Below are 26,748 nucleotides of genomic sequence, written 5' to 3'. Positions count from 1 at the left end.
CTGGACAGTCCACGAAGCCTAATAACATCTGGCAGAAAGATATGAAAGTGATTCCTTCATGTATAATATACGTGTTGTTGCATTTGAGTTGCATAGAACGTGTTTTGTTGATTGAGTGTTCATTCAGCCATTATTAATTCAATAACGAAACAAGTGACTCTATTTATAGTGCTGCTGGAAAGTTTGTGAACCCTTTAGAATTTTCTATTTTTCTGCATAAATATGACCCAAAACATAATCAGATCCTGAAAGTAAACAAAGAGAACCCAGTCAAACAAATGAGACAAAAAGATTTTCTTTGTCACTTATTTATTCAGGAAAATGATCCAATATTGCATGTCTGTGAGTGCCAAAAGTATGTGCATTTCTTGGATTAGCAGTTAATTTAAAGGTGAAATTAGAGTGCATCTGTGCAGAGGTGTTTGCAGTCAGTGCAATGACTCAAATATCAGAACGTGACCTGTTTTATTCAAAGAACAGGGATCTAGCAAAGTCTGATCATGTTTGTAGAAGTGAATCATGTCACGAACAAAGGAGATTACTGAGGACCTCGGAAAAAGAGTTGATGTTGCTCATCAGGCTAGAAAAGGTTACAAAACCATCTCTAAAGAGTTTGGACTCCACAAATCCAGTCACACAGACTGTGTACAAATGGAGGAAATTCAAGAACGTGTAATAGTCTGCGAGGTAGCAAAAGTTCCCAGAGTAATTTCTAAGCAACTAAAGGCCTTTCTCACATTGACTAATGTTAATGTTCATGAGCCCACCATCAGGAGAACACTGAGCAACCATGGTGTGCATAGCCGAGTTACAAGAAGAAAGCCACTGTTCTCCAAAAAGAAAATTGCTTTTTAAAGATCATGTGGACATGCCAGAGGACTATTTTGCATCATATTTATTTTAAAACACTCTTTTTTGGCAAGTTTAAAAAAACGTTTACATTTCTACATTTAGCAGACACTTTGTTCCATAGCGATTTATAAAAGGAGGAAAAAAACTGATTTAACAACAGATTTTTGGTGCATTCTCATATTAAACATTCAAGCACACATTTCTGAGAGAACACAATTCTCTGAATATCAGAAATGTTTGAAGTATTTGGAAACCTCTCGTTAAACATCATGAGGAAAACACCACAATATGGTGCATTGAATGAATTTCAAAACACCCAATCACATGAAATGACACTAGAGGATCATAGTGAGGTTTGTGTTGTCCAGGTTTTACACCAGGGGCTTCCAAACTGTTTTGCTAAATTGACACCTATGAAAAAATTACATATTTGATGAAATATGTGACGTGACCTTTCGAAGTATACAGAATGTTTCCTTACATGTTCACTTGCCAAATTTCTGTTCTTTATTTACTTATGGTTGTTTTATTTTAATCCATTTTACATGTTTTTATAAGCCTTATTCATTTTTACTGAAATACTGCATTGGTATTTCTAATTTACTGAATTTTCTGCATTTGGATGAGGTAGAGAGACTCTACCTCACCTCTACCACTTGGATGAGGTAGAGAGACTCACATCATGGTGCCAGGACAACTGTCTCTCTCTGAATGTGAGCAAAACTAAAGAGCTGATCATGGACTTAGGAAGAGACAGCAGCAGCCCTAATCTCCTCTCAGGATCAGTGGGACCCCTGTGGAGAGGGTGAGTAGCTTCAAGTACCTCGGTGTAAACATCTCCGAGAACCTGACTTGGACTACACACATCAAACACAGGTTAAGAAAGCCAGGCAAAGACTGTACCATCTGTGACAGGAAATTCAGGGTCTCACCAGCAATCCTGAAAACTTTCTATTCAGGGACCATAGAAAGTGTATTGACTCAGTGCATCTCAGTGTGGTATGGAAACAGCTCCAATCAGGACTGCAAAGCACTACAGAGAGTTGTGCGCTTAGCTGAGCGCATCTCAGGGTCTGCTCTCCCCTCTCTGCAGCACATCTACCTCAAACGCAAAAAATAGAGCTGTCAAAATAATCAAGGACTCAAATCACCCTGGTAACCGTCTATTCACTTTGCTTCCATCTGGTAAGCGCTTCCATAGCCTGGTGGCAAAAACTGATAGACTTAGGAGGAGCTTCTTCCCCCAGGCCATCAGGCTCCTAAACTCTAACTCTGTGTCATAATATCACATGACTCCATGTATATACCACTATATCAATAGCTATTCATAATTTTTCTCTACCTCATATTGCTGCTATTTAAATACCCTGGACAACGTTTTGCACATTCCTCTTTATTACTATTTAAGTCAACAACATACTGACCTGTACATTTATATTTATATTTTTTTATCTTTTATTTTATTTTATTCTCTTATTTTTTCTACTTTTCTTTTTCTTAATATTTGTATACTTTATAATTGCACTGTCCTTGGAGCGGACCTGACCTACATTTCACTGCTGGTTATACCCTGTATAATTGTGTATGTGACAAATAAAAATCTTGAATCTTGATTTCCTCCAGAAACCTCTAGGGGTGTGCAAATCCAAATTTGGGAAAACCTGTTATAGGTACTTTAATAGAGCAAGCTGCTGCCTCCCAATATACTGAACCTCAAAATATGGCAGAGACCTAACAAAGCTCAAGTTATCAAAAATGACTGCATTGATGTCAGTTTTGGTTTTATCTTTTATGACAATGTCCTTCCCTCTTCTGGGCATCAGAACAAAACAACTCCTTCAGAAAAGAAGGTTATCAAACATCTGGTGTGTAGGTCAGTTCTGTTTCTGTTCTTCTGTGGTGTCCTGAGGTGGTGAAAGCGTCCTGGCTTTATTTTTATGTGACACTCTTCTTCCCTCTGCTGGAGAAGTCTGGGGTTGCGAGTCTGTGATATATGTCAGCAGAAAATCTACACTCTGCTTCATGACAGAGTCTAGAACATTTTGTTCCTCTTGTGAAAAACGTCCCAAAACATAACGGTCGACAGGCATTTTACCCGATGGTCGCCCAATACCGATACGCAACCGTGGCATCACCTGCGGGAACAATCAGCATGTGTTGTTGAATTTCCACAGCAAATCACTTCAGCTGATGTGTTGCTCTAGAAAATACTTGCTAACTTACATCAGTATGAAGGCAGTCCACACATGATCTCACACCATTGTGACCCCTGAGAGGATGAAAATATGGAACAGTCACCAATTAACTCAATATACATATCAAGACAGAAAAAAAAAGTTATTAATACAAAAAATCTGATGACAAGTTTTTATTCACCTTGCACTTCCACCATGTTTGATGCCGAACTTTCCAAGTGGTTTGTCAAGCTCATCGTGAATCAAGAGAATATGTTTGGGTGAAATTAAATATTTGCTGGCTGCAACAATTAATAAAAATAAAGAAATAAATTTAGAGTTCCAAGGATTGAAACGAGGAAGGTGGAAAAATATTACAGTGTTATAGACAATACATCTCACCTGCTTTTGCCACACTCACACCATTGATGTTCATGAGCAACTTGGGACGAAGAAGAATCAACTGGATATCTTGAAGTTGTGTCACAATGACCTCCCCTGAAACTTGTCGGTTAGATCTCCAGCTATCCGGCGCTCCCAAACGTTCAGCTAACGTTGTGAGCACAGCCATACCAACACTATGTCGAGAGCCATTCATGCCAGGGTTTCCCAGCCCGACAACCTGAAACACAACAGCAATACACAATGTGATTCAGTCATAGGTTTATATACACACTTAACAGACACTAGTACCTATTCTGGCAGTTATTCTTAGCCCTCTTTCATTAGCCAATTCCTTTTTGACTTATTGCTTCATATAAATGTTTATTGTGCTAAATGAGTTGCTTGTAATATACTACTTGGCTAACAAGAGGAATATTAACCAACTAGTTTCAAATAAACTGGTTATACAGTACAAGTTATATACAAATTTATGTGTCACTGAAGATACAAATATATATATATTAATTTTCTTGAGTATTCGTGTCGTGACCAATTGAAAACTCACTGCTGTAAGAATTGGCAACTAGAATATAATGAATAAGCACTTTAACGAACAGCCTTATTGAAAAAGTCACTAAACTGGATTAATAGCGTTTATTAAACAGGCACTATTTTTAAGGAACACAGGTTAAAACGGTTTATCATAACATGTTAATGGCAAGTAAATACCATTTTCCTTCTACTACAGTCAGCTGTCGTTTGTCCAGCTATCTTCGGTGATGGCAGCGTGCTCATCAACACTCGATTGATCCGTTTTGTTATCATCCATTTTATGAGAGCCATTGGCAGTTTGAACGCTTGTGTCACAGCAGCCCAGACTTTACCTCGCATCGCAATGCGGTGTTACTCAATTTGACTCATTATGAGTCGTGGTGAGTGTAAAGTTTACGATACCGGTCTGTGATACAGTTTCGAAACGACTCTCATCAGACAGATCTCAAATGTGGACTTTCATATCACGAAATAATCGTAGATCCAAAGAACAGCAACGGCAACTTATATCTATCGGGCATATGTATTGATTTGAATAAGTTTTGTTTGCGATTGGATTTGTTATTCATTCGCATGGATCAGTGGGAGCCCATTGCGTTCTTCTTCTTCGTCTGGCTTTTTATGGCGGTTGGCAAACAAATAGAATGATGCATTCCCGCCACCTACTGAGCTGGAGTGTGGATCATTGATGGAATAAGAAGAAAGACAAAGCGAAAAGAAAAGAAAAAATAGTAATAATAATAAAGTGGCTTCTAAATCCTATTAAACAGATTACCGTTCTTAAATATTTCATTAATGCTTTATATACTCTATAATTGTCCAAGACATTATTCAGCAGTTTCTTAAGTGTAATATCTCCGATCTCCATTTCTTTTAACTCTTCCACCAGAAATTTCTTTTCCTTTTAATAAGCAGTGCAATATATTAATACATCCTCTACAGTTTCTGCTAATCCACATAGACTGACTCATGTTTGTTCATTCGATTGCCAGATTTCACCTGTAAAATCCCCCAGAACGAGCAAAATATCAGGGCAAAGCGTAACATTAGCCTCGGTCCATCCAACAACGGTGTGAAATAGTAAGTCAAACTGAAATATTAAATAATGTGGATGGCGATAACAGGTTTTTTTGACCATTTTAGAAGCTCACTATACATATCTTTTAAGCTAAATATTTAGATACTTATATTATATATTAATATATAATGTATTATAGCAACAAGTTGTTACAGGGCGAACGAGATGTGAAGACGTACGGATCCATTTGCAAGCTTTATTCCAAGACGTGATCAAAAATACAGGCAGGGTCAGAACATCAGCAAACAGGTATAACACAGGCAAGACAGAGATCCAAGGGCAAGCGGGTCTTTGAGCGATGAACAATATCCAGAGGGCTTGAGAAGAGGGGCAATACAATAACATGAGCAATAGTCCAAACGAGGTGCAAACACAGTCCGAACGGCAAGGCAAAGGGTTAATCCAAGATACACAGGCGAGAATTCAAGACTAGCCTAGAAACTATGACTGGAAATGGCTCCGTAATGTGCTGTCACTTGGAGAGCGATAAACACAGACAATACTCTGCAATCTGACTGAGGAAGTCCATGGCTTAAGTAATTTGTGTGATGGGAATCAGGCAGCTGTGTGATCAGTGCAATCAGCTGTGTGTGTGTTATCAGTGCAGTGGATGATGGGAATTGTAGCCCGGCGGTGACGTGCAACAGTTATAGTGTCGTGCAAGGGTCAATGTGGAGAGCGAGTGACCTCTGGTGGTGAGTGAACAGAAGTTCATGGGTAGGATTCATGACAACAGTACTATTAACCTGCACAGAAACAGACACATCTCTTTATGTACAAACCCGATTCCAAAAAAAGTTGGGACACTGTACAAATTACGAATAAAAAAGGAATGCAATAATTTACAAATCTCATAAACTTATATTTTATTCACAATAGAATATAGATAACATATCAAATGTTGATTTTGAAATGTCATGCCAAATATTGGCTCATTTTGGATTTCATGAGAGCTACACATTCCAAAAAAGTTGGGACAGGTAGCAATAAGAGGCCGGAAAAGTTAAATGTACATATAAGGAACAGCTGGAGGACAAATTTTCAACTTATTAGGTCAATTGGCAACATGATTGGGTATAAAAAGAGCCTCTCAGAGTGGCAGTGTCTCTCAGAAGTCAAGATGGGAAGAGGATCACCAATTCCCCCAATGCTGCGGCAAAAAATAGTGGAGCAATATCAGAAAGGAGTTTCTCAGAGAAAAATTGCAAAGAGTTTGAAGTTATCATCATCTACAGAGCATAATATCATCCAAAGATTCAGAGAATCTGAAACAATCTCTGTGCGTAAGGGTCAAGGCCGGAAAACCATACTGGATGCCCGTGATCTTCGGGTCCTTAGACGGCACTGCATCACATACAGGAATGCTACTGTAATGGAAATCACAACATGGGCTCAGGAATACTTCCAGAAAACATTGTCGGTGAACACAATCCACCGTGCCATTCGCCGTTGCCGGCTAAAACTCTATAGGTCAAAAAAGAAGCCATATCTAAACATGATCCAGAAGCGCAGGCGTTTTCTCTGGGCCAAGGCTTATTTAAAATGGACTGTGGCAAAGTGGAAAACTGTTCTGTGGTCAGACGAATCAAAATGTGAAGTTCTTTTTGGAAAATTGGGACGCCATGTCATCCGGACTAAAGAGGACAAGGACAACCCAAGTTGTTATCAGTGCTCAGTTCAGAAGCCTGCATCTCTGATGGTATGGGGTTGCATGAGTGCGTGTGGCATGGGCAGCTTACACATCTGGAAAGGCACCATCAATGCTGAAAGGTATATCCAAGTTCTAGAACAACATATGCTCCCATCCAGACGTTGTCTCTTTCAGGGAAGACCTTGCATTTTCCAACATGACAATGCCAGACCACATACTGCATCAATTACAACATCATGGCTGCGTAGAAGGAGGATGCGGGTACTGAAATGGCCAGCCTGCAGTCCAGATCTTTCACCCATAGAAAATATTTGGCGCATCATAAAGAGGAAGATGCGACAAAGAAGACCTAAGACAGTTGAGCAACTAGAAGCCTGTATTAGACAAGAATGGGACAACATTCCTATTCCTAAACTTGAGTAACTTGTCTCCTCAGTCCCCAGACGTTTTCAGACTGTTATAAAACGAAGAGGGGATGCCACATATTGGTAAACATGGCCTTGTCCCAACTTTTTTGAGATGTGTTGATGCCATGAAATTTAAAATAAATTTATTTTTCCCTTAAAATTATAAATGTTCTCAGTTTAAACATTTGATGTCATCTATGTTGTATTCTGAATAAAATATTGACATTTGAAACTTCCACATCATTGCATTCTGTTTTTATTCACAATTTGTACAGTGTCCCAACTTTTTTGGAATCGGGTTTGTAATACGTAAATCATTGGGAGTTATATATATATAAATAGCTTTTATACTGAAAGTGCATGTAAGTATTCACCTTCACCTATAGCCTATATATATATATAAAGCAACTGAAGTGACAGCTGAAATTATCCAGCCATGGCTTCCGGTTTCACAGAAATATAAATAGGAGGGAAAACAAAGCCCAAATTCCCTTAATCATCCATCACAATGAGAAAAACCAAAGAATATATTTCTGATGTGCAGCAAAAGATAACTGAGCTTCACAAATTAGTGAAGTGGCTTTAAGAAAAGAGCTAGAGCAGTCAAGAAAAATTATCCTAGATCATCCAAAAACAAACTCCAGCATATTCAGTTATCAGACACGACTGGAACTTCAAATGGGACTGGCTTCTATTTTAAATTCTTATTATCCAATGAAAGGTTAGATTTTTGTACATTTTTTAAATAAAAGATCAAAAGGATTAACAATGCAGATTAATTTTCACAGCCATCTTTGATCATATTTACTAATAATTCTGACCATGATTGTATATATATATATATATATATATATATATATATATATATATATATATATATATATATATATATATATATATATATATATATATATATATATATATATATATAAGACGTCTGAAAACGTGATGACTGCGTCAGTTTTGAGTGAGCATTCAGTGTGATGAAATGAAAGATATATCTTCGTGTCTGTGGCAGTGTTTACATTGATTTTATGACGATGACCCGAAAATAAGTTGACTATTCAAAAGAACAGCTGAGCATCAGTTCACAAATAAAAAATATTGGTAACATTTTACAATAAGGTGTCATTTAATTCAACATGAACAAACAATGAGCATTTATTACAGTATTTAGCCTATTAATCTTTGTTTACATTAGTTAATACAAATACAGTTCATTGTTAGTTCATGTTAGTTCACAGTACATAAACTAATGTTAACAAACACAACTTTTGATTTTAATAATGCATTAGTAAATGTTGAAATGCATATTAACTAAGATTAATAAATGCTGTTGAAGTAGGCTATGGCTTATTCTTAGTTCATGTTAACTAAAGTAACTAATGAAACCGTATTGTTTCCAGAATATTGTTCAAATTGTTACTGCCTTTAGTTATTATTTTGGAATAAATATAAAAATGCATAAAACACTATGAAATGTATAATTAGTATTAAAATTATTAAATAAAAAATAATAATAATATTAATAAAATACAAAATAGAATTATTGGGGTCCTGTGGCTTATTTTACACAATGATTACAAAATTGGTCTCATTTTTAAAAAGGTTTCTATTTAATGAAAAAAAAAATAGCCTTATTAAATGAACTATTATTTATACGTTTTTTTTCCTTCTGGGGCCTGAAATAGAGGAGTTTTGGTCAATATTGATAATTAAACAATATTTTGCTGAATGTGTTTTTGTGTTGGCACCTTGGGTCTGTCATGGATAAATAAATATGACAATAAAACCGCCAGTAGGTGGCAGTAAGTCCCTGTTTTAATAAATGATTTACTGAATCATTCACATCAAACAATTCGTTCAAAAACTGATTCATTCACTCACAGTGTTGTGTAAAACTAATAGCACATTTGTGCTTGCAGCCTCGCGCGCATGTGCTGATATACAGAAAAGTACATTGCTTGTGCAATGAATATAAAAACGTAAAAACTCATACATAGGTATTTTTTGTTTCATTGCTGGAATTATAAAGGCATTCTAACTCTATTCTAATGGGCTTCATCGCGCAGTGAATGCTTTTGGACTCTCAAGATGTGTTTTTTATTTATTTCAAAGCTGGATCATGTCAGCTCTCCTATTGTCTCTCAGTCCCTCACAGTGGCTCACATGCACACATAGGCTACATTATGTCAAGAAAATGTCTTTAAATTCTAATCAAGGAAAATTCATAGCTTCTGTTGTCTTTAGATCTTCTAAAGTTGTGATTGAACCATTTTGCGCGAAAAGTGACGTAATTGCTTCCGCTTGTTACAGTACTGAACTCTGATTGGCCAATCAACGTTAGTTCTTAAATATCATAAGTAGATAATTTTAACATTTCATGTGCATGGTAAGTTTTACGTAATACACAAAATTAATAATCCAAAGGGGATGGGACGGAGTCTTTCCTCATTATAAAAGCTTCTCAACTTTTTTTGTGGTGTGTGTGTAGGGAGTTTGTGTAATTTGTTTGCCGGTATTTGTGTTCAATTATTATTTTGTTTGTTAAATAAATCTGTTATATTTTGGTTAAATCCCCGCTTTCCTCTATTTTTTTGTCATGATCTTTGAGCCGAGTTATGACTGTTACTGAATGATGGGATATGGCTCGTTTTTCCAGTTCATCTCAAATGTGTTCAGGTTCTTTAGTGAGTAATTAATATAATCTTTTTAATTCAAAACCTTCCACGTGCCAATTAATTTTTGCATAAGCTGGTGGCACAGCAAATAACAGCAAAATGTAGTTCTTCAGTAGGCTATTAACTCACTAGTAGCATGACTTTTCAAACTAACAACAAGAACGTTTATAGTTTTCAGCGGCTGATTTTTAAAACATTATATTTGGTTTCCACTTGTTTGGGAAAATAATAGAGACGCAAGATGGCGCAGTTCAATAACACACTGCTGCTGACCGGCAGCACACCCTCTTTATTAGCTGCTGGCTGCCTGGCGTTGCTAAGGAAGTCAAGTAAGTTTGCTTCTTCAGCGAAACAGAGGTAACGGAGAGCGGTTTCACTCTCAGAATATGACATTTTATTCTTCACATAAATGTATATTTATATTTTGCAAAGATAAAAACGCTACATTTTAATTGTAGCGATAGCTAACGGATGTGTGACAGATTTCAGACAGCTCTCATCAGAGTTCACTATTAATACATTTTAGTCTTAGTTTAAGTTCACGTTTGCTCTGAGGTTGTTTTTTAATAATAGCTATGTTTTTGTGGTACTGTTTGTACAGTAACGTTGTTAATATTAGCCTATTGTTTGTTGTTGATAATGTTGTTAATTTACGACGCCCACTAACGTTAATTCATGGATGTATGTTGCTAATTAGACAGTTTCATAGATGTTTAAATGATTGTTTATCCATTAATGTTTTTCATGCAGTATAACGAAGGACTGCAACAGCTAATTGTTCATGGATTGTGTGTTTCTTCCTCTTACCTCTTATAAGCTGTTAATACTAGGTTTGTGTTTTAAATTTCAAAATTAAACCGATTTTTCTTACTGATGTGTGTTAGGGGGTCAACAGACAAATTAAAATAAATAAGAAAGATTTTACAAGATGTATGTTTCTTATTTTTATAGTGTTGTAATCCAGGTAAAGCTGTTTTGGGACAATGTTTTCATAATTTGTTGTTTATAGGTAGTTTTAAATAACATTTTTATGAAACAAAGAAAAATCTATAGACCTGAATTTTCTAATATAATATTTTAATATTAGGTTGAAGAAAACTATTATTTAGTGTACAAAACTACATTTATATTTATGCATTTAGCAGATGCTTTTATATAAAAGGACTTTCAAAAGAGCACACAGCAATTTATCACAGAAATAATATTTGCAAAATATACGCTGTTAACTTTACACAAAACAGATTTTTTTCGAGGAAGTATTTTAATAATATGTTTTGACTTTAGTGCAATGACAAATAAGAGCAAAAATATATTGTGTTGAAAACAGGTGAAAAAAAAGTCTTATAATATTTCAAACATAAAAATATGTAAGCTAGCTGCCTATATATTTAAGGAAGTGGTCCCTTGTAATATTTAGAAATGATTCAAAACCCATTTATTTAAATTGTTCTGAATAAGGTTTGTATTATAACTTTTATATTTTAATCCAATATTGGGCAAGATGTGGAATGTTGCGTAATTGAGCAATAAGTGAAATATCTCTTAATCGAAAGACATAATTGGCATAATAAATCATCAAAATAATCTCCTCACTGTCTCCACAGGATGTAATCATCTGAGTATCATGGGACTTGTTTACATCTAAAACTAAGTCTGCCTATAGGATGAGTGAGCATGGAGACAGCATCGTCCCATTTAACCCCACAGAACTCAGGTCAGGAGAACCAGCTTGTAAAGCAGATATTACTGTTCTAAGTGTAGACCCGTGGACAGAGAAGAGCAACAAGGAGGAGCTCAAAGACATCAAGAAGCCATATGAAGGTGCCAAACTACTTCAGGATGAGCATAACAAGGACGCCAAACTTAGTCCATTTCAGCCTCGACCTCCCTCTCTTCCGAAGCCCGTGGGATTGGGAATGGGGGTTAAAAACATCTCATTTGATGAGAAGTTGATGGGGAGAAGATTGAGGAACAGCCAGGAGAGTCTCACCGACCCAGGCGAGACGGGCTCTTCCACCGATTCGCTTAAAGACGACATCTCATCAAATGGCCAAGGCCTTGCCTCCAGACGTCCCCTCGATCTCCCACCCCTGGAGACACCGTCATTCAGGATTAGGACCGGTAGCTTCTCCGAGACTGACAATGAGCATAGTGGTCCGAATAAAGAGCGTTTGAAACCGTCCAGAATTATTTTGTCCCCACTGCAGCCCACTGGGACATATCCCTCTCTGGAGAACAGCACAGCCTCCACGTCCTTAAGGACAACTAATCGGATTGACAGGGATTGTTTGGATTACGGTGCGGTGGGGAGAAGGGGGCGGTCGGAGAGGCTTCAGAGGAATCTGAGCGATAGCCGGCTGTTGGACACCATGGTGTCAGACAATGCCTCTGTCCATTCCATGAAGTCCACCTATAGCATTCTGAACCCCATCAGACCCCGGGATGTGAGAAACAGGTGAGTGTTTTTTATTATTATTAATTTGTTTCTACTTTTCTGCAGCCTGTTCTGCTCAGCAGATCTCCATCTTCAGCATCAAGATGACATGATCACAGGATGATGTGGCACCTTGATTACCTCCCAAAGGGTCCTAAGTGTCCGAGCCACATTTTTATGTGAATGCATAAACCAAATTAAATTTGATGTTTCACAAGGAAGTAGACCATGATTATTGTTCCTGCAGGAATGAGCACAGGCACTTGCCGGAGTAAGTCGCTACTTCCAGAATCACCTGAACAGCTTTAGTTGTGGGAAGTGAAAAGTGAAGCTGGACGTTTATAGAGAGATTGGACAGGAAGGGTGAAGCAGTGTGAATGCAAAGGGGATTAATGGATCAGTGAGATGCTAGTTCAGCAACTGTCAAACTGCATCAGGAGAACATGCATTCATCTTCTATTTGAAGGGTGACATGAGATATGTTTGGGCAGGATGAAATACAAAATCTAATTCAGAAATTCAATTGTCGTCATTAACGCCATCTGTATGGTCTTCATCTGTGGAACATCAGTGGAGATGTTTTGAAGAATGTTCTCGTTGTTCTTTTCCATCCATGAGATCATATTTTGACCAGGAGTTTACACAAGACAATTGTAAAATAATAAAAAGTGAAACAGTTTACTAAACAATTAATGCTACAAGTAAATTTAGGCATAAAATATGAAAAAAACTAAATGATTTGCTAAAGATTACACTTAACAGGCTCATTAAATTATTAATGTTTATAGATTTACTTTAATGGATTAATTGAGGTAATTAACATGTAAAAACAAGGGAACTGAGCATGAACGATTAAATACCCAGTCCCTATTAGCTACTGAATCCGATAAAGAAAAGGAATTAAAAAAAATTCTCTAATGTTGGCTGATAAACATAAAAAAAAATAGCTTGTATTTGCAAGAATGAATGTAATCATGTATGTATATTCCCATCCTTTAGTTTAAAATTGTTCTGTCTTGAAATTATGCAGTTTTCAATTATGCCATTTTAAAGAATGCAAGGATGCCTTATGACAAATGCTGGAAAATATATTTATATATACAGTGGGGCAAATAAGTATTTGATACACTGCCGACTTTTCAAGTTTTCCCACTTACAAAGAATGGAGAGATCTGTAATTTTCATCGTAGGTACACCTCAACTGTGAGAGACAGAATATAAAAAAAAAATCCAGAAAATCACATTGTATGATTTAAATAATTAACTTCCATTTTATTGCATGAGAAGTATTTGATACAATAGAAAAATAGAACTTAATATTTGGTACAGAAACCTTTGTTTACAATTACAGAGGTCAGCCGTTTCCTGTAGTTCTTGAGCAGGTTTGCACACACTGCAGCAGGGATTTTGTCCCACTCCTCCATACAGGTCTTCTCCAGATCTTTCAGGTTTTGGGGCTGTCGCTGGGCAACACGGAGTTTCAGCTCCCTCCATAGATTTTCTATTGGGTTCAGGTCTGGAGACTGGCTAGGCCACTCCAGGACCTTGAAATGCTTCTTACGGAGCCACTCCTTAGTTGCCCTTGCTGTGTGTTTGGGGTCATTGTCATGCTGGAAGACCCAGCCACGACCCATCTTCAGTGCTCTTACTGAGGGAAGGAGGTTGTTGCCCAAAATCTTGCGATACATGGCCCCATCCATCCTCCCCTCAATACGGTGCAGTCGTCCTGTCCCCTTTGCAGAAAAGCACCCCCAAAGCATGATGTTTCCACCCCCATGCTTCATGTTTGGGATGGTGTTCTTGGGATTGTACTCATCCTCCTTCCTCCAAACACAGCGAGTGGAGTTTATACCAAAAAGTAATATTTTGGTCTCCTCTGACCACATGACCTTCTCCCATGCCTCCTCTGGATCATCCAGATGGTCTTTGGCAAACTTCAGACGGGCCTGGACATGTGCTGGCTTAAGCAGGGAGACCTTGCGCACGCTGCAGGATTGTAATCCATGACGGTGTAGTGTGTTACTAATGGTAACCGTTGAGACTGTGGTCCCAGCTCTCTTCAGGTCATTGACCAGGTCCTCCCGTGTAGTTCTAGGCTGATTCCTCACCTTTCTCAGGATCATTGATACTCCACGAGGCGAGATCTTGCATGGAGCCCCAGTCCGAGGGAGATTGGGGGTACTTATTTCATGCAATAAAATGGAAGTTAATTATTTAAAAATCATACAATGTGATTTTCTGGATTTTTTTTTTTCTATTCTGTCTTCTCACAGTTGAGGTGTACCTACGATGAAAATTACAGATCTCTCCATTCTTTGTAAGTGGGAAAACTTGCAGTGTATCAAATACTTATTTGCCCCACTGTGTGTATATATATATATATATATATATGTGTGTGTGTGTGTCTGTATATATATATATATATATATATATATATATATATATATATATATATATACACACACACACACACACACACGCATCAAAAGATTTGGGTAAACTCATCCTTTAGTTTAAAATTGTTCTGTCTTCATGAAATAATGTAGTTTATAAGAATGTATTATGTGACATGCTAAAAGGAGCATTTCTCAAATCTTTTGTTCTTATTTATTATTTCCTGAAAATGTACCTGCTTATGGTTTTAGAAGCTTTTTGGAGGGCAGTGTTTTGGGTAACGGCGCCTTGCTGGGGGCAGAGGAGCTAGACCGCTACTTCCCTGAGAGACGGCTCGGTATCTACGTGGCCACATGGAACATGCAGGGGGAGAAGGTGTGGAACAATACTGTCATTTCGAAAGATTTGTTTGTTTAAGTACATAGCAGCTGTAGCCTAAGCTCTTACTCTTGGTCTCAGGGGCTTCCATACAACCTAGATGATCTGCTGCTCCCAACCGACACAGACTTTGCACAGGACGTCTACGTTATAGGGGTTCAGGAAGGGTGTCCGGATAGGTAAGACTTTGAGTTGCTTTTCACAGGGTTTATTTAGTCTGTTTCTGATACTCAGCACATTTACTCTCTTCCTGTTTGTCCACAGGAGGGAGTGGGAGATCCGCCTGCAGGAAACTCTTGGGCCGTATTACGTGATGCTGTACGCAGCAGCCCATGGCGTTCTCTATCTCACTGTATTTGTCAGGAGAGACCTCATATGGTTCTGTTCAGGTAGAGCTTTTTTTCCTTCATATTAAAATGCTATAATATGTTATGCAGTACTGTTCAAAAGTTTAGGGTCAGTAGGATTTTTAATGTTTTGAAAGAAGTCTCTTATGCTTACCAAGGCTGCATTTATTTAATCAAAAATACAGTAAAACAGTAATATTGTAAAATATCATTACATATATATTTTTTTTTTTTTTTTTTTTCTATTTTAATGTATTAGAAATCAGAAAATATTAGAAATCATGTATCAGTATAATTTATTGCTGTGATGCAAAGTTGCAGCCATTACGTCAGTCTTCGGTGTCACATGATCCTCCAGAAATAATTCTAATATGTTGATTTGCTGTGCAAGAAACTTTAGTATTATCAGTGTTGAATTATCAATGATATTGCCAGTTCAAGTGAACAGCTTTTATGATAGTATATAAACTTTACTGCCATTTTCGATGAATTTTTCATTTGCTTAATGTTACCTTGTTGAATAAAAGTATTAATTTATTTTTTTTAAACTTACAGACCCCAAATTTTTGAATAATATAATGCAATGTAATATAATATAATAGATAGCTGTCTTTTTTGCCACTACAGAGGTGGAACATGCTACAGTCACAACCAGAATTATATCTCAGATTAAGACTAAAGGAGCTGTGGGTATCGGCTTCACTTTCTTTGGGACGTCCTTCCTATTTATTACATCCCATTTCACTTGTAAGTATAATATTTTTAACAACCCAGTTATTTAAACTATAAATAAACCCAACCATCTTTGTATTTGCTTCAGCTGGAGATTCTAAAGTGTATGAGAGGATCTTAGATTACAACAAGATCATAGAAGCTTTGGCTCTTCCTAGAAACCTTCCAGATACAAACCCTTACCGCTCCACAACATGTGAGTGTTTCTGCATTTGTCACATTTGTCATATAGAGTGTATTTATTTTTCTGTGAATGATCAAATTTGTCACTCATTCTCAGCTGATGTCACAACCCGTTTTGATGAAGTCTTCTGGTTTGGAGATTTTAATTTCCGCCTGAATAAAGCCAGAGGTGAGGTGGAGGCCATTTTGAATCGGGTTATGGGCGCAGATATGAGCCCACTATTACAACATGACCAGCTGCTGAAAGAGATGAAAGAAGGTAAGTTAGATGCAAAATTACAGTCCTGTGTAATTTATGTACATGCTCCCTTCAAGGAAAAATATGAATTCTTTGTACTATAACAGTTAGAATCTGTATTTGTGCATTTGCAGGTTCCATTTTTAAAGGGTTTCAGGAAGCATCTATTCACTTTCCTCCCACATACAAGTTTGACATTGGTTGTGATGTCTATGACACCACCACAAAGCAGAGAACACCCTCATATACAGTAAGCTTTCTTGCTAATTGCATAACATGCATACGCTTTAGTACAGTTGATGATTGTTCCTCATTTGTTGACAGGACCGGATTCTTTATCGAAACAGACAAGCAGATGACATTAAAGTGGTCAAGTATACGTCTTGCTTGTCCATTAAGACATCAGATCACCGGCCTGTCATCGGCATGTTTCAGGTCAAACTTCGTCCAGGTCGAGACAAGTAAGCGTAGATGTTGTTCATCTTAGACTTAATGTCGTTAATTTTCAAAACACAAATTTAGATATATTTAACAAAAACCTGAGATTTCTGTCCATGTCACCAAAACTTTCATGATTCAAAAATTTCATAAAGACATTGTAAAAGTAATCCATATGATTCAAGCGGTTTGATTCAAGTCTTCTTAAGAGACATGATGGCCTTAAATGTTGAACTGATCTAATTTAGGGTATTTAACCCATAATTAACTCTTTTGTGCTCTTCATCGGAAGGATACGAAACTTGGTAAAGGATTTAGCACGTACTATGTGAACACAAAAAGAAAAAAGTAATGGACATAATTCAAAAAGACCAAATGGTCCTGAAAATAGTCACACTTGTACTCCTAGCGGTAAAAAATGACTGCATTGGAAACGAATGGGAGTTTTGAGATATCAATTTGGAAAACTTTTTTAGGTCTTGATTTTCTTGCTGTTTTAGAGTAAAATATGTTTTGGAAAATATATTTCATTTAAAATTGAAGTATTTTTGTGCATTTTTCATAATAATAAACATCAAATCATAAGAGACCAACTTTAAGTTTCTCCTTATTTGCGACAGTTTAAGCTGGAAATTTCATTTTCAGATCTATGCTCAAAAAGTGGTTAACAGGTAATAAATGGATAACTATTGCATAAATATAATTTAGCGCTATAAAATTCCCTAAAAGTACAAAATATTAAATAAAAATATTGTTAAACTAAAATATAGTACATTCATATAAATAAAAAATAAAAAAGGTCATTTTTGACCTCTACACAAAGAGCTCCTGCATCAGGTTAAACACTGATTAAAGCACTTACATATAGCTCATCAAAAATGGGAAGCTCACTGCCAGAGATTCATTGTGTTTTGAAGATTAATGTTTGGAGCAAACCTTTTAACCAGTTAACGCTACATTCACATTCATGTAATTCTTGTATATTGGTGTTCCATGTTACATTACAAAGATAATGAAGCAAAAGCACTGGGACACCTTCTGTCATTTTACAAAACAAATCATGTGATTTATTCTAGTAGACACAAGCTTTTCATCAATTTCCGAAATGGAATGTTAATGTTTTGTGGTCTGTTCATGTTTCACAGGATGTTATTCTGTAAAACATGTAGGTTTAATAAACCACTGAATCGGTGTATTATCCTCCCCAGCATTCCTTTGGGTGCTGGCCAGTTTGACAGGAGCCTGTACCTAGAAGGAATCCGAAGGAGAATCACCAGGGAGCTGAAAAAGGGAGAGGCAGCCATGAAGAACCAGAATAACAGCACGGTTTGCACCATATCCTGATCGGCGGACCAGTGTGCGAGAGCCGTAGGGTGCTAAAACTGATCATTTCAAACACCAAGGTACTGACTTGGAAAGCTGGACTTTCAGGACCAAAGGATAACTCGGTACCTCAGATGTCAAGTACACAGTCCAGGGACTAAAAGACTGCAGCTGGACAGCTGGTACTTTAAAATATGATCTAAATCTATAAAATATACTGACCGGAGTAAATTAAGTTAGCTGTACTGTACATCCGTTATTCCTAATCCATTTTTTATATTATTTCATATTCTGGTATTTAACTTACAGTCTCTTCTGTGTATGGTTTCAACCGATAGTGTTTTATGGCCTTGTTAAACCATTAGCTCAGCTTTAACTGATACTGTAAACACATACCAGTACCAGGCAGCTGATCCTGCTTGTTTGATTGGCTCCCAAAGTCATTTTTTGAAGAATTACCTAACATTTTGCTAACAGTTGTACTCTTTTATAAAAGGGAATCGTACTGTAGCATAATTACCAGCAAAACTGGGGAGAATTTGTGTTAGCAGTTGTTTTTATTTGTGGATGATCATTGATAGGTCAATGTGGTATCATGTAGAGAGGCTGACCTTGGGTTCATCTGAGTGCAAAATCTAAGCGAGGAGGCACAGACTATACTTGAGTTTACTGCCTTAACATATCCAATATAATTCAGCTTACTTGATGTCACATGATATATGTATGGGAGCAGGAACGACCATAGCATTGGTGTTGCTTGCGCATGGATCTCAGTGACTGTGGTGTAATAGTAAGTCACGCATTCACATCATGAATTTCAGTTCTGTTTGTACTGAAAGTGCCTGCGATCTTTCTCATGATTGCCTCAGTGACTTCAAGTACATTCTGCTGTTTAAAACCAAATAATAGCCTGTTATGTTTGTTTACTATGTAAAATAATACAAAAACTCATACTTGAGGTGTTATTTCTTATTTGTTTCTATTACATATTTTGAACCGAATTTGTACATGAAAAAAGAATACAAAGGATCAAACCTTTATTTTTTTGAGAACATGAGGATTTTTGCTCTTGACAGATTCAACCATTGCCATCATCTTAATAGGCAGCAATGGTAAATATATATATATATATATGACCCTGGACCACAAAACCAGTCTCAAGTCGCTGGGGTATATTTGTAGCAATAGCCAAAAATACATTGCGTGGATCAAAATTATAGATTTTTCTTTTATACCAAAAATCATTATCATTTTTATTGTAAAAATCATGTTCCATGAAGATATTTTGTAAATTTCTTACTCTAAATATCAAAACTTCATTTTTGATTAGTAATATGCATTGCCAAGAACTTCATTTGGACAACTTTAAAGGCAATTTTCTCAATATTTAGATTTTTTTGCACCCGCAGATTCCAGATTTTCAAATTGTCCAATCCTAACAAACCATACATCAATGGAAATCATATTTATTCAGGTTTCAGATGATGTAGAAATCTCATTTTTTGAAAAATGTACACAAGACTGGTTTTGTGGTCCAGGGTCACATATAACAGTAAACTTGTACTGTGATGAAGTACAAGGGAATAAATATATTGTTGTAGGGTAATCCAACACAAACCGCTAAACAGACATACATTAATCTGGTAAACAAACTCTTAATTAGTGATCAGTGGGTCATGGTCAGTGATTTAGCAAGAGAAAAGGGGATTATCATTATGTACACTGTTTTCACAGCTAGGGTAAGAGGTAGACCGCACAGTTCATGTCATTCTGTTCAGATATTTTAATATACTGACTGAAGCACAAGGGTTTTGTAGAACTTTCTGAAAAACGGCGTGTGAAATATAATTTGGGTTTGCCCAGTTTTACATAGAAAAGCACAGCCTATGAACAACAACGCAGAAATGTGAACAAATGCCATGGAAAAGTTCACTTATCGAGCCAATTATGATAGAAATGTGACATTAACATATTTACTTTAACACATGGTGAATTCAGCAAAATAATGCATTGGTGTGTGAATTTAAACTTAGCCAATTGTTACTTATACACCATGTCATTACAAACCTTTCTTTCATCTGCGTAAGAGAAAATAACACATTTTGAAGAACCAAACCAATTAAAGCCCATTGACAATTTTTATAGACAAAAAAAAAGGCACCTTTTTTCAAAAAAGACTTCTTTCCTGTTCCACAGTAGAAAGTCCTACAGTTTTGAGGGTGATTGAATAATCACATAATTTTGGGGTCAACTACTTTATAAATGAAATGCAACCACAGTCTAAGCATTGCACCTAAATTCCAGTGAAAAATAATATTTGTTGGGCCAGTCCTTATATTTGCCTCCAGATGGTGCCAGCTGTCAGTCCCCTATCGGAACAGGCGGTATATGCGAGGCAAACGTCCGTCTTTACTAGAGAGAGCGGCTTGAATGTCCTCGTATGAGGGCAGCTCTGTCAGATCTCCCAGCGCTGCCACCGCAGGCTTACTACGCAGCATTTTCATTGTAACTCTCTTGATGTCACTGGCTGTAACATTACCTAAAACAAAGAAAAGTGGGTGTGGGGTCTGTTAATTTATATTTTTTGCAAATATATGTCTCCCAGAAGGAACTAGTGAATTGTATGGTACTGATATAACCTATTTAAGCCATGTAATGCAATTATTAAGTACTTATGCTACCGTTCAAAAGTTTTGGGGTCTGTAAATTTTTGAAAAAAGAAAGTCAAAAATCTTTATAAAGTCTCTTATGAAGACAGAGCATTTATTTGATCAAAGATGCAGTAAAATATTGTTACAATTTAAAATGAATGCTTTTTAATTAATGCATTTTAAAATGTGATTAATTCTTGTAAAGCCAAAGCTGAATTTTCAGCAGCCATTGCACTCCAGTCTTCAGTGTCACATGATTCTTCAGAAGTCATTCTAATATGCTGATTTTCTCAAACTTTTGAACGGTTGTGTATTAAGTATTTTGTGAATGTTACAAACATACATTTACATGCTAAACGAAGCTTTCATAGGCTTTATACATTGCAGTAACATCAGTACTTACTGATGAGCTCACAAAGCTCATGTGGCAGCTTCCTTTTGCCTGTTGCAAGTACTTGTCGACCTACATCTTCAAAGATGACCGGTCGTGACTCCAGGTTCATCATGAGCATGGATTTCAGTTGTGTCTTGGCTCTCTCTAGCTCCATCTACACAAGTGAGAGATGTCAGGGTTTGAACACATTCACAATGAGTCAAGTAACCTTTATTTATAGAATGCTTTATACAATACAGATTGTGTCAAAGCAGCTTTACAGTGTCGAAAGGGAAAATAAATCGTTTATCAATGATGCAAGAGGAGTAACCAACACAACCTTTTCACAGACTGCGATGTGATTTTTTTTTTTTCATTTTTAAAAATATAATATACATTAATTATACATAAAACTGTACTTTTGTTATATTACATTAATTACATTTCAGAAAACAATGTTCTGAACTGTAGTCAAGCTCTGAATATTGTTTTCATCTTTTGGAAAGTCAAGAGATTCTCTGGTTGATTTTACAGGGTTTCTGCAGGTTTTATGAAGATACATTTAAGTTTTTTTAGACCAAGTAAAGAAAACTTAAGGAATAAATTGAATATAACACAATACGTCAACATGGTCTAAATGTAAAGTCTTGTATTAGCAATGCTTCAAATACAACTTCTAATAATAACAAAAAATGTACAAAAAAAATAGATTGAGGCTTGAATAGCTCTGCTCCATACCACTAGAATACGGAAGTAACTTTTACTGTATCTTCTGTTCAGGTCTTGTTTTCTAGTGCAAATATCTAAAGATTCAGAAATCAAAATCCATTTACTTGAGCAGCAAAATGACATGCGTTTCATTTTAAGAGAAAATGATCAAAATGAAGAGTTTATGATTAAAACAGGACTAAATATCAAGCCCCATTAAGAACTCACTTAATTTTGCCCAATTTCTCAGAAAACAAGACTTTGATGTTAATTTTGCATCACAAGTAAATGTATCTTGATTTAAGGATGTTTATATTAGAAACAAGACAAAAAACACAGAAGATATTAATTTTCTGCAGTACATGGGATATTTAATGCTATGACGTTTTAAGACTCTCTGCTCTGATTTAAGACCTTAAGGCATTAATTTGAGGCCTTGTTGTGTCATTTGCTATTGAAGCAAATGGGAACACAAAAACTGCTTGTAGTTTCCAATCACCATTATAGAAGTTGACCCAACTATGACTTCACTCCCAGAAATGTGAAAAGGGTCAATAACAAAGGAAGGACAAAAGGATGGTCTTACTTCTCCTGCTGTCCCAGTCATCTGAATAAACTCCCTTGTAATGATCTCCACCATTTCTCGCACCTAAACAAATAAATAGTTTAAAATAATGCAGTGTACGAAAGTAATATTTACTAGATAAACCTAACTACAGTACCTGTCTAGGGTCTGCACTTGCATGGATACAGAGCAGACCACTATCTTCATAGCTGTGGTGGTATGAAGTAGCATTGTACATCCAGTGATGCCTGCACAAACAACAACAAACTGCTTAAAACGGTTCACCACATAAATAACAGTAGAGTTTATAGAGCATGAATACACAACACCACACCTGTTGAGCACATTAAGGTAGAGACGGGTGAACATGCCTTTTCCAGGACCTCCAGCAGAGAAGGACCCTCCGCCTCCCATCATCATATTGAGGACCGCAAACGGGATGAAGTCATCCTCCTATAAGTGAAAAAAAAAAAAAAACTCACATCAGCACACAACCATTTCCGGCAAGCATGAAATTGAATTGATTTAACTTAATATGTGCAACAAACCAAAAAGGAACAGCTCTCCAGCCCAATCATGATGTGTGTTAGTTCAGGAATAGGTGTTGGACCCAAACTCACATCTGACATGTCCTTCACCATCTGACATGAGACAATCAGCTTAGCTTGTAATTCAGGAATCTTAAAAAAATTACAAATGATGACTGCCGGACTTAAGAATTCGCTCACCTTAACGATTCCACCCGTGTATTGTGCTACAGACTGGTCGACGTTGGCAGGTGTGCTCGCACCCCATACTGGTTTTACATTTAGGAGATACTTTCTGGCACACTGCACAAGCTGCTCATGTTCAATCCCAACACCGGCCAGCACCATGCGCTCTGGACAGTAATAGCTCTGTAGGTACTTATGAAGCAGCTTCCTGTCAATTTTCTCAACATTTTCGGGAGGGCAGAAGCGAGGCAGGCCCACGGTGTTGCCCCTGTATGCAGCCTAAATATTAAAGAGAAAATCAAATAAGACTTACAAACTCATTTCAATAACCTACAGAAAAGCATTAAGCCATACTTACAGCATGAATCATTTCTGTTAGTAAAGGCTCCGGGTCAGGTCTCATGTTCAGATCCTCCAACTCAAACCGAACTGCCATTCTGGTCATCTCAATCTCCTCATCTGAAGAAATAACATCAATTACATACAATACAGGTCAAAAATCTGGAATAAAAAACTTTTCAAAAAGTTTTTTTGAAGTCTCTTATGCTCACCATAAGAGACATGCAGCCTGCATGTATTTGATTAAAACTACTGCACAAACAGAAATATTATTAATTCAAACTGTTTTCTATTTTAATTTATATTTAAAATATAATTTATTCCTGAGATGGGGAAAGCATCATTACTCCAGTCTCCAGTGTCACGTGATCCTTCAGAAATCATTCTAATATACTGATTTGGTGCTCGAGAAAATTATGGCTTATGTTGAAAATAGTTGTGCTGCTTAATATTTTTTGCTTTAATATTGTACTTTTATCAGCATTCTTGATGCATAGAAAGTTCAAAAGAACAGCATTTGTTTAAAATAGAAACCTTTTGTAACATTGTAAATGTCTTTATAACTTTTCATCATTTTAACGTGTCGTAGCTGAAAAAAAGTATTCATTTCTTTTTTTTCTCTCACTTGCCCCAAACTTTTGAATAGCAGTGTATAACTTTAACCATTTCAGTTGTGTTTTAGATGCTCACCTAATAAACGGGGCTGTAGAACCGCATCTGACAGGAGGTTCACTACAGTATCCAGACCCTTAACTTCAGCTGAAACCGCATACATTGTTGTGTCCCTGTAAATGACAGAAATAAATAAAACATGTTAAATAAGAGCTAAACAGATGACAAAAAAAACAAGGAAAAAAAAGTGTCAGACCTGGATGTTTGGCAGTCACATATGCCTCCATGTTTCTCAAGTGTTAGGAGAATTTCATCTTTACTTCCAAACTGGGCTGTAGACTTAAATTGAAGTATGAAGTTTGGTTTTGTGCAGAGGAACAGTGTCAAAGCAGTTTATTATATAAACAATTCATGCAATAAAACTCATAAACATATACTAACTTACAGAGAAGGAAAGCTTTTCCAAAAAGTGTGCAATTCCACTGGGATATTTTGCTTCATGACGCGAGCCCGAGTTTACTAAAACTAAAAACAAGCAGGTAACGTTAAGATACAACCCTCAGCTCATTTGACTCAAACGACACTTCACATTGTACTTACTTCCAACTGTACAGAATTGACCAAACTTATTCTGAGATGCAACTTTGAGTCCGTTTTCTAAGGTGGTGATTTTAGTCTCGTATTTCTCGTGGCCGTCCACGGAGGCAAAGACAGGTTTGGGGATCCCGGGTAACGGCGTGGACAGGGACACACTGGGATAGGCGCTGCCGCTGCTGTACGGTCTATATACTGCGATGCCATACCTGCAACAGTCATATAGCCTACTGACTGCACTCACTGCTTCTACATGTATCTCAACATTGAACACACGGGGCAACACAATTAAATCATGAGCAAGATGATAGTAATAACATATCCACACTGGCAGTATTTGCTGTCAATTACAGTGTACCGGGGAAGCACGCGAGATTTTGAAGTTTGTCACATGTACACTATCGCTATTACAAACGATTTTATGAAGTAGGCTAGAGAGACTCATCTAAAATATATTATTTTATAAAGTCAAAACAAACATGAGGCTACGGCTCTACTCATGTGACGCGCGTCTTTACAGTACCTCTGCGCTCGGCTCCAGCCCCTTAATCTTGACATGTGAGCAGCCATCTTGGATTCTATTTGACCAAGAACGTTGCCCGGAAATGGTTATTAAACACTTCCTATTCTAGTCATGTTGCTATGATCCTAGAAACAAATGAAAAAACAAAACAACACTTTGTATTAATAGACGGCGTATGTAAATAGCGAGGATAGATTTAGAAATAAAATGTAGGCATTGTTACTGTGGGGGGAAATATAAAACAAACTGCTATTTGTACAGTACAACTTATTAATGTTATGATGCCTACATTTGACTAGTTTTCACAGTCCAATTACATAAACGTTTCTCTCTAGCAGATGTTTTAAAATAAACAAAATGGAAAATAAATAAACAAATAACAGGAAAGGACAGGTTGTCACATGTGCTCTTTTTGTTGTAATGTTATACGATTAAAAAGGCATTAAATAGTCTAAAACAGATGGCAGGGTCCCATTGTGAAAACTTTCCTTGTGACATATCATGGCCCACAAAACCTACATGATTTTTTGATGATGAGCAATAACAATGGAAAGCTTTTCCAAAAAGTGTATAATATTTTTGTGGCTGTGAAGGTATTCATACAGAAACAGACTTTCACAGATAAACCATGAGAAATGTTCACTATTGTAAAAACTAGCCTCCCTAGTTATCAATAAAAAAGCCACTAAAGTACATCAACCAATCTGTTGAGATTCATGCTTGACATTAAGTTTGGAGTCTTTCACACCAGTTTTATTTCACACTAGTTTAACTTAAAAGAGCTTGTGTCTATATATAACAGTTTGTACTTACATCTTGTATTGAGACCAAAATAAATGGTGCATGAGAATTGGATGGATTTCTAAATGCAGGCATGAGCGATTTTTGAGAATTAGTTCACTGAAAGAAGTGTGCATATATTTAGAGAATGATGTTTCCAATGCATCTGATTCTTATTTTGTTGACCATATGTTTAATGCCACAAATGAACTTTTCATATGAGCTTCAAGATACAGTTCACACTCTGAGAGAGGAGAACGCATACCTGCATCACAGACTGAAACACCTCACGCAGACACTGCGAAAGGTCACTCACATGGTGAAAATAATCTGTTTACAGACCTTTAATAATCTATATGTGCGTATATGAGTCAGTGTTTGAATGCAAATTTATATTTATATTTTGTTTATATAATGTTTTCTATCCATAAGTGTTTATATTTCCACAGGGTCTGCTGTGAATCATGATAATGACAAGTTGCATGCCTGGAATGAGTGGATTAAGAATGGTAATATATGGCTTTTTTTTTTACAGCACTATTGAAATCTGAAAGGATTTCTCACCTTCTGATGTATATATAGTGAATCAATGCAGTATGTGATTGAACATGAGCTTACAATGTAATGTAAGCAAGGCTAACAGC

The 26,748-nt window shown here is 36.6% G+C and overlaps 4 protein-coding genes across 7 annotated transcripts in view; 1 reads left to right on the top strand and 3 right to left on the bottom strand.

Moving 5' to 3' along the window:
* LOC306870239 (mucosa-associated lymphoid tissue lymphoma translocation protein 1-like) overlaps positions 1-26,748 on the bottom strand; it is a 1,002,100-nt gene that overhangs the window by 668,588 nt on the left and 306,764 nt on the right. The window lies entirely within an intron of this gene.
* LOC306870347 (putative peptidyl-tRNA hydrolase) lies at positions 890-12,003 on the bottom strand. Of its 2 annotated transcripts, none has more exons than XM_079417570.1 (5): positions 4,140-4,592; positions 3,429-3,648; positions 3,229-3,328; positions 3,076-3,121; positions 890-2,987 (listed from the first exon to the last, which is right to left on the bottom strand). In XM_079417570.1, the coding sequence occupies exons 1-5, from the start codon at positions 4,299-4,301 to the stop codon at positions 2,727-2,729; spliced, it is 789 nt and encodes a 262-aa protein (XP_079273696.1). In that variant the 5' UTR covers positions 4,302-4,592; the 3' UTR covers positions 890-2,726. The 2 variants fall into 2 exon arrangements, with proteins under 2 accessions (XP_079273696.1, XP_079273697.1); XM_079417571.1 differs by lacking the exon at positions 4,140-4,592 and adding an exon at positions 11,770-12,003 and having other exon boundaries at positions 2,352-2,987.
* On the top strand, positions 9,846-19,203 carry LOC306870346 (phosphatidylinositol polyphosphate 5-phosphatase type IV-like). 2 transcript variants are annotated; one of them, XM_079417568.1, is made up of 11 exons: positions 9,846-10,108; positions 11,384-12,234; positions 14,859-14,982; positions 15,067-15,164; positions 15,250-15,374; positions 15,960-16,079; positions 16,153-16,260; positions 16,345-16,506; positions 16,620-16,735; positions 16,810-16,946; positions 18,132-19,203. In XM_079417568.1, the coding sequence occupies exons 2-11, from the start codon at positions 11,444-11,446 to the stop codon at positions 18,265-18,267; spliced, it is 1,917 nt and encodes a 638-aa protein (XP_079273694.1). In that variant the 5' UTR covers positions 9,846-10,108; positions 11,384-11,443; the 3' UTR covers positions 18,268-19,203. The 2 variants fall into 2 exon arrangements, with proteins under 2 accessions (XP_079273694.1, XP_079273695.1); XM_079417569.1 differs by having other exon boundaries at positions 10,071-10,136.
* LOC306869420 (mitochondrial-processing peptidase subunit alpha-like) lies at positions 19,698-25,386 on the bottom strand. The gene is made up of 13 exons (XM_079416190.1): positions 25,325-25,386; positions 24,808-25,010; positions 24,653-24,732; positions 24,464-24,546; positions 24,286-24,380; positions 23,615-23,715; positions 23,272-23,535; positions 23,092-23,184; positions 22,878-22,996; positions 22,701-22,791; positions 22,565-22,627; positions 21,301-21,445; positions 19,698-20,785 (listed from the first exon to the last, which is right to left on the bottom strand). The coding sequence occupies exons 1-13, from the start codon at positions 25,369-25,371 to the stop codon at positions 20,616-20,618; spliced, it is 1,554 nt and encodes a 517-aa protein (XP_079272316.1). The 5' UTR covers positions 25,372-25,386; the 3' UTR covers positions 19,698-20,615.

This window comes from Barbus barbus (genome assembly GCF_936440315.1).
Source record: "Barbus barbus genome assembly, chromosome: 5".
NCBI classification, from domain to species: Eukaryota; Metazoa; Chordata; class Actinopteri; order Cypriniformes; family Cyprinidae; genus Barbus; species Barbus barbus.
This window is presented reverse-complemented; position numbering and strand designations above follow the sequence as displayed.